Raw genomic sequence first — 16712 nt, forward strand, 5'->3', positions numbered from 1 at the left:
TGTATGAGAGAGAGAGAGAGAGAGAGAGAGAGAGAGAGAGAGAGAGAGAGAGAGAAAGAGGGAGAGAGAGAGAGATGCAGTGCATGTGCAGAGCAGGGGGACGTGAGGAACAGGATTATGAACCGCTGCTTTAGAACATTGATTTTGAATCTTGTGAATCCATTAGAATCGTTAGAAGACAGAATCGCGATTCATATATGAATAGATTTTTACATGCACCCCTAGTTTTCTCTTCCGCTTCTCTAAAGCAGCACAGCATGGCCTCGCCCCCTTTGTTGCATGTTCCCGGGGGCGGGGTTTATATGGGTTTGTAACGTCACGAACCCGGGAAGTAACTCGTTGTAGTCCCTACGAGCCGTTTTTATAGGCATTAAACTGCCATCATTTTAAAAGACGATATCTCCGTTTGCATTGAACTTTCAGCTTCGTAACTTTGCAGATATTCATTATGCTCAAACAGCAACATTACACACTAACTAATGTTAAAAAAAAAAGTGAAATCGCAATCAACCACCCCTTTAAAATGTTGCTGACCCCAAACTTTTGAATGGTTCTGTATATCTAAATATTATCAAATTAAACTAGACACCATTAAAACAAACTTTGAATTTTGGTTAATTACTGTGCATGTCTTTAAGCATCAGTGTTAATTTCGTCTACGAAGATGACGATGAAAAATTCTCGTTAACGAAAATTTTTTCTGTGACTAAGATGAGACGTTGACAAGCTAAAACTAATATCTGATGATAAAAACTATGACAAAATTTATGCCGCGTCTTCGTTAACGAGACGGGACTATAATGTTAGTTGAGGACTACCGGACATTCAAAATACATCCTATAGGCTACTGTCTTGTCTTTCAAAATGTGCGTCCCTGTCATTGGATTGCAATCGGATAAGGGGTGTTTGCATATCTAGTCTCAGTATGGCAGCCGCAGTGGATGGATAGGCTACCAAAATGCAAACTAGCGATCTGAAACAATGGTCTCAGCACCCTAAGGGGTAGGGATAAAGTGACCAGACGTCCCGTTTTTCCCCGGGAGTCACAATTCGTTGTCGATTAACTTAAAGTTAGTGAAGGCGGGATAGGCGGAATCGCGCTGATAGAAGTGCTCTCTCTCACGCACGTTCCACTTCTTCAGTTCTCATATACAGCACGCGATCAGTTCTCAGTGCTCAAGTACACACACAGCAGTCCAAATGTCTATCGTGTAGAAGGAAAGCTCATTGTGGGACTGGCTCGTAGTGGCTGAAATTCTGCACCAAGGCTGAATTTCGGGAAAGAGACTTCAGATACAGTACTAGGGACCACTTAGGCCTATATAAAAGCATCCAAAAAGCAGCATGTCATGGGACCTTTAATACTGTTAAGCATAGATAGATTTGTTCCTGCTTTAAACGGGAGAGAAGCATCTCAATGGATCAAAACTGTACAACAGTAAGCAGGTGTAGCACGTGACCTACAATCTAAACATAAACCACTTTCTAATGCCTTGGACCAGATCAGAAGACTACGTTCGCTCTTGAGCCAGCGTTGCAGCAAGACAAGGGAAATAATAACACAAGACAGGGTTATAGTTGAAAAGGTAAGTATTTTTCTTTTGTATTTCTTTGTTTTAATTTGTTTGCGTTGGGAAAAGACAAGAAAAAAACTAAATGACAGCTTCAGAAAAAGGGAAAAATTAACAAAATAACCCCTTTTTAATTAAATGATAGAAATAAAGCAGTTTTTACTCAGATAACGACTCTTCGAGTGTTATTTAGTTCTGTAGTTATTCTGTTAGTTCTTTACTTAGTTCTGGTACTCCTTATTTACTCAGATTAATTTCTAGCTTGGTTTGGTTTATAGCTATCAAACGACCGTGTTCCTTTTTTCACATAAATGGTACAACTAGTTAACACTTAAAACCCGAAGTACAGTTATAGGACTCAATAACCTTAGTGTTCACTTTTTCCAGAACAATTTCAATAAAAGATGGGGAAAAAAACAAAACAAAAAAACAGCAATTTGGTAACCAGACGTCCCGTTTTTCCCGGGAGTCACAATTCGTTGTCGATTAACTTAAAGTTGGTGATTTAAAGCGGGATAGCAGAATCGCGCTGATAGAAGTGCTCTCTCTCGCGCGCGCTTTCCACTTCTTCCGTTCTCAGCGCTCAAATATACACACAGCAGTCCAAATGTCTATCGTGTAGTGTATCTCACGTAAATACAGTGGGTTATGGATTAAGTGAATGTAAACAGGTGGGTGAAATCTGAACATGTGTCAGTATTACATGCATGCCTTCCGTCTTGAAGGGACAGCATTCCTAATTAAGTACCTACCCGCGTAATTAATGTTAACCAACTAAATATGTTAAATAAATGTTAAGTAAACCTACTGTATCTGAAAAATTAGTTTAATTTGTATCTCTTTCGTATTTGTCTTATGGTCTTATTCTGCGTCTTTTTCAAAAATGATTATTATAAAATTATTATAAAATATTATATATGAACAACTATAATTTTTATAAGTTGCTCCCTTTTCACTACGGAAGGGATAGGGTCCCACTTTATATTAAGTGGCCCTAATACCTGTGTATTTACATAGTAACTAGATGTGTGCGTAGTATGTAACCACAGTGTAAGTACACATTGGTACATAGTATCTAGAGCTGTAATATTTCTGTAACTACACACATGTAACAACCCTCCGAATGGACAAACAAATGCAAAAACCATAACTAAACATGGTAGCTTATGAGCTCGCTTACCAAGAATAAAATGATAACGATTAGAAATAACCAAAGATGAATCAAGGAAAATCTGTTTTATGCAGTTTCCGTCAGATGAATCAGCTTATCTTCTCGTTTAACCCTTGGAGTTAATACAGACGCGATTAGAACTATTTAAACAACTATTTCCTGCGAGCGATGTTTTAATTATGAATTTCAATTGTTAATCTAGTATTTTTCACTTACTTTCTTAATTAACTTTAGAACTGCAACTGACACGCATCACTGCTCCAGCGGCCATTTCACTTCACTCTGTGACGAGAGACTATTCACCTCTATTTAGCGCTAGAGATGACGCAACCCACTAAGGGCGGAGCTATTTCTAATTGTTTAATTTAATTTCTTTTCTAGTTTGTGACATTTACGAAGTTTCTTCAGCAATATTTGATCTCTAAAACATTAAAATAATATAATCAAATATATTATATGTGCATTATAATAATTCTCTCTTTCTTTACAGGTTTAATATGGGCTTTAGTAACCTTGGTTACACAGGCAGTTTTAATGTGCAACACATATGGAGAATTATTTCTGTAATCACATCTCAGGGCTGTGAAGAGACTTCCTTTGTACTGAAAGAGACTTTAAGCTTTCTTCTTTTTTATTTTCTACTCCTGTAATTACTCTAATTGGTATGTAATTGCTTTTGAGAAAAGGAATCATGAGCTGCTTTTTAACGACCGAACATAATACAAGCACATACCACAATCAATGAAATTACCTAAGGGTGTTCATTTGTTATTGCATTTCAGCATAAAGACAATGTAAATAAAATTTGTTCTGATATTCGCTTGCTTCTAACATAACCATTTTGAAAACATTCTCTAGCCAAAAAAAAAAAATTGTCATTACTAGTTTTTTTTTTACAACTGTAGCCCTCGTCCTATAGCTGCATGAAATGAGAAAACATTTTTAATATTTCTTGGGTCAAAAAAAGTTTGTGATATATTTCTTCCTCCTCTGCAAATCACCCGCTGTGGTTGGTTGCACCTAAATCAGGCGTAAGGACATTTACCTGTCACATATCACACATGCACACTTCAATAAGCCGACAGAACGCAGGTTAAGGTGCTTATATACTGGGAGAAATCGGGAAAATGGGCAAAAATCCACCTGTGTCGATCAGTTTATTCTTAAGCCATTTATGACCTTACCTCGATGAAGAAAAACGGTTTAACAAGTTTACATGACCATGCGGCTTATTGAGCATAACTAGTTTAAGGATGTGCATGTAAATGCACTCAATAAAGCCTAGGACCACTCAGTTCCAAAAAGAAATTTAAAACCTGTGCTTATTGAAAGAAAACATTCAAAAAAGTCTTTGACAGTCCCTTTGAAAGACCTTATGTACATAACCACCTGTTACTATGACCAAATGCTGTCCCCACAGACATTTTCTTGCCACTTGTATGCTCACAGCTTGTGAGGAACTTCTGAAAATTCCACCTAAGAGCTCCTAAATTTAAATGTGCCCTCTTCTCTTCTCCACCTGTCAAGTACCAGTGCTGGCTGAGAGGAGCGAGATTTTGCACAGTGCAAAAGAGGCAGCCAGGTGGTGGAAAAGAAAAAAATATTTTCATGCCATCTCTGAAAATCTCCACTCCACTGAAGAACAATCATTAAAATAAAGAATTGCCGAAGTGTGTGAAGGTGAAATAGAATGCTGTCTTTGTCTTCCATATGGGCACAGTTTTGTGTAATACCCTCCTGGAATTCATTATGTATATTTATTACGAGAGGTGGAGGGAAAGTTTCAGCGGAGACCCAGCTGCCATGCACCAACTTCTCCGCGGTGACCTCATTTCCTCCCATCTGCAGGTGTATGGCTGGAAACACATGTCGAATGTCCCGGCCCGAACTACTCAGCAGCCAGTGCTTGCTCATTCAATTAGCCCCTTTGATGAAGTATACTATGTTGCTTAGTTCAGCAGATGGTTAAATCACCAACAAAAACATGTCCAGACTTTCCACTTCTGTGCAACCTCTAAAACTGTCTTACGTATCGTTACTAACATCTGCATGTGGTTTAAAAGCTAATGTAATTTTCCTTGCACACAAGCTGCAAAAACATCAATTTAGAGGTGAAAGACTAAACAGAACGAAGACACTTGAGTAAGGGAACATTTGCGCTAGGACTGCAGTGAAGTAAACGGCAGCCCAGAAGTCTGCAAACTGAGCAAGGGTGGAATGAAATGTAGGATTTATTGCCCCAGGCACTCCTTGCTTAATTAGCTGTATCTAAAAACAAACAAATGGAGGAGGAGAACAATGAACATAATGTCTCTTAATGCTTCCTAACACCCAAGGATAACTTTCTGTGATACATCACTTCAGGCTCTGGGCACCTCTCTCTTTATCTGCAATACGTCAAGTCAAAACCTTAATCTTTCTGCCCACTGAACTAGACCAGTCTCTTTCCTTGCACTGGAAGGCGATTGGTTTTTCTGTCAGAGAAAATTTGTTTTGAGGTCAGCCCTTCCTTTAGGGCAGATAAACCTGAAAAGTGAGGTTTGGCTTATAAGGAATGAGCTAATATGGTGGCGAAGGGTAATACAACTTATATAATGTCATGTTTATATACCAATGTAGACAATACAAAAAACAGGCAGCTTTCCACTGTTTCTATGAGAGGAAATATCATTTGAAGTCAATTTAAAGTGGGTTCCACAAGTAAGAGATCCCTAGTGAAAATAATTCTATTTAGCATTTTTTTAATAAACTTTCCAAAACCCAGAAATAATGAATCTTAAATATGTGCATATTTTACAATTAGCTCAGTTGTTAGATAACTTGGCTTAGTTCTTAATTATTTCAAAACAAAATAAAATAAAATTAAATAAAATATTTACTTAAAAATTATGGAAGCTTGATTCTGCAATAAAATAAAAGGAGAAATACAATGTAAAAATAAACTAAAATCAGTGTTGGGCAAGTTACTCTGAAAATGTAATCAAATTACTGATTACTCCTTTTAAAAGTAATCACGTTACTGTTCTGATTACGTTATTTCAAAAGTAATTAGTAATTAGTTACATTACTAGTTACGTTACTTTTTTCTCCATGAAATTTATGAAATCCCAGCATACACGCCAATAAATATTTGTTATTAAAGCATCAACATTCACAGAACACTGTTATTTTTAACTAAAGCAAGCGGCTGCTGCGTGCATGGTTTGGCGTGGCAGAATGCCAGCAAAGAGCGCTGCATTTATAATCTCTAAAAGACATCTCAGTTCATCGCAATCTCACAAATCTCTGTTTAAACACTATAAATATATGCATAATGAATCTTTCAGAATGTCTACAATTCATGTGTTATAATGAGAGGATTCGTGAGCACGCTCAGTAAAGCGGCAGTAATGTATAGAGACCTTGGCTTGTAATATACTCTAATTACTATTTTGAAAATTATAACGCGTTAAATTACTCACAAAAAAAGTAATGAAATTACAGTAACGCGTTACTAAGTAATGCATTACTGCCCAACACTGACTAAAATACACTAAAACTAAAACTAAACTAAACTAAACTAAACCAAACTAACATGTCTTTTGGGACTAGTGTAAATTTTTAATTAATTTGCTATAAATAAATGATAAAAGCTTGTTACTATGAGATAAAAATAAAGGAAATTGTGACTTTTTTCACAATTCTGACTTTTTTCGTGACATTATACAATGTAATATAATTTCAGAATTCTGAGATAATAACAGAATTGCGAGAAAAAGAGTCACATATCGTGAGATAAAAAAAAGTCACAATTACCTTTTCTATGGTGGAAACAGGCTTCCAAAAGAAAGAAAGAAACAAACAAAAACAAACAAACAACAATTTTGGATACAACTCTGTAATCAAACCTAACAGCATGTACATAAGTCATATTTCTCAATAATCATTATTATTCTTCCACCAGTCTCTCAAGTCTAGCGAAACATGTTGTTGATCCAACCCTGCAGGAAACCCCTGCAATCCACCTGACATTATAATCTGGTGTTGTTTATATGGGTCACTGGCCAGTTTTCAGCCAGGCTCTGGATCAAAGGGCAGGATCAGCTGCTCCTGGCACTGCCCAGCTGGGTGCCACACTCTTCCAGTTCACCAAAGGTCGCACTCTTGGCCAGACTGAGGTGTGCCGCCTCTACTAACGGGCATCCACCCAATGCCAACTGCTGAGTCGGTATTGTCATATCACAGAGTCCAGGTGGCTCCACCTGCTTGTTATTGTGGCTTGGACGATTGTGAACAAGAGTTGTTTGTGTCCAACATCACACATGCGGTGTCATTCACCTGTTCACTTTCCATTAGCGTAAAACCAATTTACCAAAATGTAAAGATATGCAGAGTTAGGCTGTCAATATAAAGGCTGTTTGTGTCCAAACAGTGAGCTTACTGATATGGACAGATCGAGATAAATATCTGTCTAGCAAAGACATTATACTATAGTGTACTCACCTCGACAGTGGACTCCTTCGTCAAAACCATCATCACAGTCTTTCACCCCATTACAGAGTTTGTTGAAGTGAATGCACTTTCTCGTCCCGATACACTGTATGTGATTTAGAGGACATCTGACTATCACCTCCACCTTACCTAAAGAACAGAAAAGAATGAGGTTTACATACAGGTCTGGTGTGATTTTAGTTAAAACATATCCACACAGTTTCACTGTATTGTCAGTAATTACTTTAATAACTGCTAAGACAGTTTTATGCAAATCTACGTGGTTCAGACAAATGTCACTTGCTTTAATTTGCTAAGCTTTGAGGGATGCAAATGAAAATGGGAAACAATCCAGTTGATTGAATTCAGCTTAAAATGCACTGCCAGTCTCAGAGTGATTTCATTTTGTGGCAAAAACTTTCCTTCAGCACCATTTCCTGTCGGTGGTTCTTTAGAGAAATGCTAAAAGATTGGTTAAAGGTTTCTCATTTACAATTCAGCCTTCCTCTTTCCTATCCTAATGAATGCTAATTTAATTAACAACTTAAAGCCAATACATCTCTTACTGTAAAAGTAAAGTTCTGCAATGCAATGAGGTTACAGAAACCGTTTAGGCAAATTGGCATTTGTTTGAAAATAGAAATACTAACAATGTAGACATGACTAATTATTACCTATTTATTACGAATCTGCAAGGATGGATTAAATTGATCAAAAGTGACAGTAAATCAGTGGTGGACAGTAACGGAGTAGCTTTACTTCGTTACTGTACTTAAGTACATTTTTCAAGTATCTGTACTTTACTGGTATGTAATGTTACAAAAGATTTCTATTTCAAATAAATGTTGAAATTTCTCTTGAATGTCTCTTGAACTTTCTATTCATCAAAGAAGCCTGAAAACATATTAAGCAGCAAAAATGTTCACAACATTGATGATAATATTAAATGTTTCTTGAGCACCAAATAAGCATATGTGACCCTGGACCACAAAACAAGTCATAAGGGTCTTTTTTTTTTCGAAATTGAGATTTATACATCACCTGAAAGCTGAATAAATAAGCTTTGTTAGGATAGGACAATATTTGGCCGAGATACAACTATTTTAAAATCTGGAATCTGAGGGTGCAAAAAATCTAAATATTGAGAAAATTGCCTTTAAAGTTGTCCAAATGAAGTTCTTAGCAATGCATACTACTAATCAAAAATTAAGTTTTAATATATTTACAGTAGGACATTTACAAAATATCTTCATGGAACATGATCTTTACTTAATATCCTAATGAGTTTTGGCATAAAAGAAAAATCAATCATTTTGACCCATACAATGTATTTTTGGCTATTGCTACAAATATGCCCCAGCGACTTAAGACTGGTTTTGTGGTCCAGGGTCACATATTAGAATGTTTTCTGAAGGATCATGTGATACTGAAGACTGAAGTAAAGACTGCTGAAAATTCAGCTTTGCATCACAGAAGTAAATTACAATGTCAAATATATGAAAGTAGAAAACAGCTATTGTGAATTGTAATGTTTCACAATACTACTGTTTATTACTATATGCAGTGCACACACACACACAAACACACAATGCAATGCACTTTAAACATACAGTACTTTCTATAAACTAGGTTCTTAATATAAAACCAAAAAATTAATGAATTTAACGTTTATTACACAATGATTAGAATCAATATGTAGCCATAAGCATATAAAAACCCTCCAGAAACAACATTATTCAGACATTTACAAAGATAGCACTCCAGATAAACAATAAAGTTCACTAAAACAGGTTGCATAGAGTAAATGATGGCATTGCTGTAAATAGCCCTTTTCTCCATAAAAAAAAATACATCAACAGTCTGTAAACGCAGCCACAAATGCAAATGTGTTTACTTGAAGGCATTACTCTGTACAGTAAACAGACGTTCGCATGTAGGCTACGCTGCTAAGCTATTCTGAATCACTCTGTGCGTCAGAGAAAGAGAGCAAGAGAAAGAGAGAATGAAAGAGAGAGACGGAGCCAAAGCCTCAGAGATATCTATTGACACGGCTGCACCAAGCAGCTGTTTAAAGATTCATGAGGCACATAGGTGACCCTCATCTACTTGAGCAGCTACAAGAACACATAAAACACGTCTAAGTGAAACATCGACTTCCATCTCGCATACTGTGAATATGTCACATTGCACCTTAACTACATTGGTATCAATTACCATAACTGCAACACAGCCACTTAGCGTGAGATTTATAGCTCGTGTGACAGGACCTCTTACAAATCTCCGGAGTCCCAGTTTCCTCCGAGCTCTGATCCTACACCACTGAAAACATCCTCCGGAAGAGTCGAGGTTATTCATCAGCTTTCATTTAGACTTCATAAGATAAAATGACGCTGTAATTAAGGGGGTCGTTTAATGGGCGACTGTCATCCCTTAACATATAACAAGCGTATGATTTATCCGCCGATGCACATTTATGCTTTTCACATTTCAGGAAAGCATCCCATTGTTCTCACAGACGTTTTCCTTTTTCTTGAAAGTCATTGAAAAAATGTGCTGAAACTTTTTTTTTTTCTAGACCACCTCTTTCCGAGCCCCAAGGATATTCTAAATTAGGGAAAGTCAAATGTAAGTGACCTCAACTTTGCATACTCATATTTCAAACGTGAGTACAAAAGGCAGGCTAATCAACCTCACAACCTCGTGGCTTTTCTTCAGAGAGCTGGAGGAGAAGATACAGGATAGGCTTTTCAATTAAAACGCCATTTGTTTCAATCCTTGGCCATACATACATACATACATACACACACACACACACACACACACACACACACACACAACTCAGCAGATTTAACAGTGTCAGAGGGATTTTGGGGCCCAAATATGTTGATTAATAGCCATGCTAATTTTCAATTAAAGCTGTTCAGATATACTGGCAAACATCTCTCTAATTATGCATTCATGAGGCGCTTTTCCATTATTCATGAGTAAATACAGCAGCAAAACAATCGAGGGGCCCATATCACATGCATTGCTCTGTTAACGCAGTGGAGTGAGGGGCTGTGACAAACTGTGATTATCCTAATAAAACTGCATTGTCAAATACAGAATCATTCCACTCACAAACTGATTGGGGACTAATCTAATCAGATGAGAGGGAGAGATGAATATTCAGGAGTTTCAGATGCACCGTGCTGGATAACACAGATGGCGTCTGTGCAGTTGAGGGATGATAGGAAATTATTTCTCTTCACCCTGTACTGAATTTGAAGCCAGATAGCACTCGCGGTGAAACATCCTCCATCATGAGAAAACTCATGAAAGTGGAGGCGGAAAACACATGCTTATCATACTTGCATGTAGGAGAACTGTAAAAAAAAAAAAAGCATTAGAGACTGGATAACAGTCTGCAGTGAATATGTTATGTACATGTATGCCTTTGGCATTTTAACTTACATGTCTTTTAAAGAGAAAAGCTTTGTGTTTTTAAGAAACAAATCTATCATTAACTTCAAACCATTGCTTCGAGCCAAAGCACCAGTCCATAATCCATAATAACTCATCCTCTAGTGAAAAAGTCCATCTCCTGTTGTCCTCTCACATCAAAATCTACCAACATATTTGTGACCCTGGACCACAAAACCAGTCATAAGGGTCAATTTTTTTGAAATTGAGATTTATACATCACCTGAAAGCTGAATAAATAAGCTTTCCATTGATGTATGGTTTGTTAGGATAGGAGGATAGTTAGGATATTTGGTCGAGATAAAACTATTTGAAAATCTGGAATCTGGGGGTGCAAAAAAATCAAAATATTGAGAAAATCGCCTTTAAAGTTGTCCAAATGAAGTCCTTAACAATGCATATTACTAATCAAAAATTAAGGTTTTATATATTTATTTATAGGAAATTTACAAAGTATCTTCATGGAACATGATCTTTACTTAATATTCTAATGATTTTTGGCATAAAAGAAAAATCGATCATTTTGACCCATACAATGTATTTTTGGCTAATATACCCGTGCTACTTATGACTGGTTTTGTGGTCCAGGGTCACATTTGTTTAGAACCATTTTCAACGTTTTTGATCTGTGCATATTTCTCACCTGATTCACTCAAGATGACTGTTTCACTGGAGAAATCAATATTATGGATAGAAGACTTGTATTTTAGAAAGAAGCAACTTTTTGAAGTTAAAAACATCTTGATGAATTTATTACAAATATGGAGCGTTTCACTTTACACAACATCATTTGATGAACTTGTGGATTACTGTGATGTTTTTATCAGCTTTCTGAACTCCCATTCTGACGGCACCCATTCACTGCAGAGGATCCATTGAAGAGCAAGTAATGTAATGCTAAATTTCTCCAAATTTGTTCTTATGAAGAAACAAACTCATCTACATCTTTAATATTTGAAGGTAAGCAAATTTTCATATTTACATAAAAGTGTACATAGTCCAATGTTCTGTGTGTCTAATTAAAACAGATCAACAAAAAAGGATCATTTGGAGAGAAAATGTGCACCTTTTCCAGCTATTTGTTTAATTGGCACAATATTTGTTACAGGTTTCACTCTACGAAACAAATAAAACAAATGGCCAACTGCATTTCAGGACTGTGCATACTGAATAATGCATTATAAAGAAAAGCTAAAAAAGGCTGAAGTTCTAAATTGCTATTCAACCTCTGATGGTAAAGAGGAGCTAGTCTAAAATTGGTGTAATTGCACTGATACCTTTTCCTATATATAAAAAAACATTTTAAGTTCTCTTACAAATGCACACATTATCTCACTAGAATTCATTAATGTTCAAGGTCTTCTGCTATGCCAGCTGTCTGGCTCTGGCGGTAAAAGGCCTTCAGGATGAAATGTAAATACGAGCCTCAATTAGTTACCCAAAGAAACCAGGAGTCTCAGGAAATCAAATGATTTGGGCTGAACAATAAGCATACAGATGGAGACTGCACTCCTGCTCCATACAAAGTAGGGCCTCCACAAGTGAACAGCATTTTGTCCTTTTCATTAACTTGCTGGAATGGCTTAGTGTCACTTTAAAGATAGTCCACTGCCAAAATAAACCATTCCCCCTTTTCTTTCACATATTGCTTTTAATTAAAAAACCATGGTGATATTTACCCAGTTTTCCCAATGTGAAAGAAGAGAGATCAGCTGGGAGTTGCTAATCTATCTACTTAATGTGTAACGAAAGGCTTTCATATGAAATCATCTATTCTGCCTCTTTAATCAAGGAATCTAAAATAATGAATTCTTTGAGGAAAATGATTAAAACATTTTCATGGCAAGCTCAAGGGTTGACACAATGCCAACATTTCAGTAGTCAATACCAAAACCTGTAAAATTTCATTCTCAATGGCAATGTTGAAATCACAGCAAAAATTAATATGATTAGTATTATCATATTAATGATATGTCACATTATCACAAAACTCATCTGTTTAGCTGTGCATTTATTGAATGAGCACTGTGCAATGTCCGAACTGATTGCACTATATTTTATGTATAATGGTTTTCTATTCTTAACCGTTTTAAATTCATTTTAAACCTCTTAAATCAATTTTTTTATCATTTTCAAAGTTTTTAAATTCCTTGTTTTATTGTTGTGATTATTTTTTATTTTCTTTTATGTAAAGCACTTTGAATTACCATTGTGTATGAAATGTGCTATATAAATAAACTTGCCTTGCCTTGCCTAGTACACCTGAAAATAATAGTAATTACATCCAAAGAAAAAAATAAATAAATAAATAAAATAAAAAATTAGAAAAAAATAATCCGATTTTAACCCATGCATTTCTGTATGGCAACAGTAAATGGTAAATGGGCAGCCCATTTAAATGATGCACAAATTAATAGATTAATAGTACACCTTACCCATAACCGCAAATACTGACCCCTATTCTGAATCCCCAATGTAAACCAGTTATCATTTCATGATTATGTGTATAGCTCTGCCAATGTATATATGTTTCTATAACATTGCTGACATTGTATATTAAACTCCCACATTAAACACTCCTAAAGTAAAGTTCTTGTTTACGGTAAGAGTGTTTTCCTCTATCCTCATTTCTGCAATCTCTTTTTTCGCTCCTACACACAGAGTCACTCAGACACGGTATTTATTTTCCCTCCCTTGTTTTAGGTCAGTGACATTTGAAATGTTCAGTGCACTGGCATTCGAGAAAGAAAAGCCAGTTTAAAACTGACCTTGGACAGGAAAGCAAACTGTTCGCAGTACATGAGGTCTCTGGGCATGCCTTTTGAGCTCCACTTTCACCAATATCTCTCAGAACCAAAGAAAAGCCTCAGGTCCAATACTCTACAATGGTTATTCCTCAAAGACAACCCTATGGCTCCATCCACGGTTTATGTGCTGTCTATTTTTCACAGGAGAGAGATCATATGGGCCTCCATATGGGGTTCTCAGAGTTTGAGGCCTCAGTATGGTTATTTAATCATCATACAGCACAAGAGCACAAGCCCCTAGATACATTGTTCATATATATATGCAAATAAGACTAATATTTTTGTTGCAACACTTTAACGTGATTTAAAAGACTGTATATCTCCTCAAAGCATGAATGAAAATGAGAAAAACCAAACACAAACCTGCTGGTCACCTTTACAACTATGAAAAGAAACAGAGCACAATAAAAGCCTTTTCTTGCCTGGCAAGAAATCGTAGATGAATGTATTGTATATGTCACATACTATAGATTCAGCTGCCTGTATTACACACACTGACCCTCAACACTTTTTTGATGTTTATTTTAGACACACTTCATGTAGCACTCATGTAGGTGGTGCGCAATGACTGTTGAGCAAATAGCTTGTTTGCAATCATGTGATTGTGATGATGCGCAAAATTCAGATGGAGGGCAGGAAGTGAAAAGCAGAATGGATGAGATGGAGGAAAGTCCGTACTGTACTGGTTTAGACACTATTACAAGAGAAAGGTATAAACAGAAAATCACAACATATGTTGGACGTAATCCTTATGTTATGAAGAGGAACAATTTTTCAACTATATTGAAATACTTGCCTGCCATCGAGGCGGTGGATATAGTCTAAGCAACTAACCCTGATTGCAAACAAGCTATTTCGAAAGTAAATCCTGCATTTATATGAGGGATGCAGGTTATATATCACTCCTGAAACTTTGCTGCATGTACAGGGTATGTGGCCGTTGGTCCTGTTAGCAGCACGTAAAACAACTTTTATTGAAATTCTGAATTGATTATAACCTAGAACGTGAGCAAATAGCACTTCCATAATCACTAAAAAGCTGTCACTCACTTTAATTTATCGCAATCTCACAATGTACGGAACATATAATCAATGAAGCTCTACAAACTGCAAATATAATATCTTATTTACATCGTGTGGCATTTAGCATTGAGTGAATTCTTACTGTCTCATGCTGAATGCGCAAGAGTTGGCAGCCCTGTATCTATTTATATATTTATTTATTAATATCTTAATATATTATATCTTATATTAGCCATTTACACACACAAGCATTATCCAACTCGGCTCCTCCCGACTACAGACACTTTTTCCTGCGTTTTTCAACCCCTTATGAACAACACATTTTTGTACACAATAAAATCTCCTTGTGGTTTCTCGGTTTGACCGATTTGAGCATCAGTAAACAACGCAAAACATAGGCATTTTGAGTTTCTAGCGATTCCTAAATAAAAAATCACTTCCTGCCCTCCAGCTGCATTTCGCGCCACAGCAATGACGTCATGTACAAGCAACCTCTCCACTTCCTGTGTACTAATATGTTCAGATGTACACTATGCTGTTTGGTGCAGTGGCCCAGTAGTACACAACACAACAAAATCGCAACAACACAACACATAGGACTAATTTCATTGTGTCCTGATAATTTAGCTGTGTTGTGGCTTGTTTCCGTTGTGTTGTGCTAATTTTGTTGTGTTGCAGCTTGTTTCCATTGCGTTGTGCCTTGTTTCCATTGTGTTGCAGCTTGCTTCCATTGTGTTGTGCCTTGTTTCCATTGTGTTGCAGCTTGCTTTCATTGTGTTGTGCCTTGTTTCCATTGTGTTGCAGCTTGTTTCCATTGTGTTGTGCTAATTTCGTTGTGTTGCGGCTTGTTTCCACTGTGTTGTGCTAATTTCATTGTGTTGCAGCTGGTTTCTGTTGTGTTGTGCTAATTTCACTGTGTTGCAGCTTATTTCTGTTGTGGCTTGTTTTCATTGTATTGCAAATTGTTTCTGTTGTGTTGTGCTAATTTCATTGTGATGTGGCTTGTTTGCACTGTGTTGTGACTTGTTTCCGTTGTGTTGTGCTAAATTTCATTGTGATGTGGCTTGTTTCTGTCGTGTTGTGCTAATTTTGCTGTGTTGTGGCTTGTTTCCATTGTGTTGCGACTTGTTTCTGTTGTGTTGTGCTAATTTTGCTGTGTTGTGGCTTGTTTCCATTGTGTTGCGACTTGTTTCTGTTGTGTTGTGCTAATTTTGCTGTGTTGTGGCTTGTTTCCATTGTGTTGCGACTTGTTTCTGTTGTGTTGTGCTAATTTCGTTGTGTTGTGGCTTTTTTATGTTGTGTTGCGACTTGTTTCCGCTGTGTTGTTCTAATTTTGTTGTGTTGTGGCTTTTTTCCGTTGTGTTGGGCTAATTTCATTGTGTTGTGCACTACTGGGTCACTGTAGTTTGGGACTGAAAATACACACTTCAAACAAAAATGCAAATTCTATCATTATTTACTTACCCTCAGGTCTTTCCAAACCTGTATGTCTGTCAGACATTTTCAGAATAAGAGTCTCAAAGGCATTTCTCAGAATAAAGGTCCTTGCACACTGAGTCAGAAATTTTCGTATGCGTTTTTCAGTTTTTTTCGTATTCGTCATCCTTTCCTATCAAAATGCTTGCTACGGATGCGAAAACGCAGAAAATCGAACCTGGTCCGAATTTTTTTATGACGGACGAAAGTTTCGGAGACAGTGTGTAAACGTGATTGAATGTCTCAAGGTTTCAAATTGTGCTCAATTTTATCTAGATATCAAAGTTTAATAATAATCAGAGATCTTAGTATTAATTCTCAAAATATCTGATCTTTCGGACGAAAAATTCGGACTCAGTGTGCAGAGACCTTAAGAAAACATGACTTGTGCTTAGAGTCATAACCTTTGGCTTTCATTTACACAGAAGCAAAGCTGAAAATCTACAACTTTCAGAAAACCGTAACAATATTCTTTTTCTGTTTTGTAAACAGTGGTTATTTCCTTCCGGATACACAAATCTAGTTTAAATTCACTCATATAAACAAGGACTGAAGTACTCTGAAAATGTAACACCTTTGACTGAGCAGCCACAACCCTTGTGGTTATGTACAAACATGTCACTTGAATTCCTTGTTTCGTGCTGTTTATTAGCTCTTTTAGCTATCGGCCTCTTGTTGATGCTCTTGGCAACAGTACAGCAATCTGTCAAGGTGGCGTAGGTGTTGTGGCAT

General features: G+C 36.6%; 1 protein-coding gene across 1 annotated transcript in view; it reads right to left on the bottom strand.

Moving 5' to 3' along the window:
* LOC107660661 (low-density lipoprotein receptor-related protein 1B-like) overlaps nt 1-16712 on the bottom strand; it is a 249544-nt gene that overhangs the window by 197571 nt on the left and 35261 nt on the right. The window contains exon 4 of the mRNA XM_016450048.1: nt 7225-7362. Within this exon, the coding sequence (XP_016305534.1) occupies nt 7225-7362 (138 nt within the window). The remainder of the gene's footprint in view (nt 1-7224; nt 7363-16712) is intronic.

The sequence above is a fragment of the Sinocyclocheilus anshuiensis genome, unplaced genomic scaffold (assembly GCF_001515605.1).
Source record: "Sinocyclocheilus anshuiensis isolate Anshui unplaced genomic scaffold, SAMN03320099.WGS_v1.1 scaffold627, whole genome shotgun sequence".
Classification (NCBI taxonomy): Eukaryota; Metazoa; Chordata; class Actinopteri; order Cypriniformes; family Cyprinidae; genus Sinocyclocheilus; species Sinocyclocheilus anshuiensis.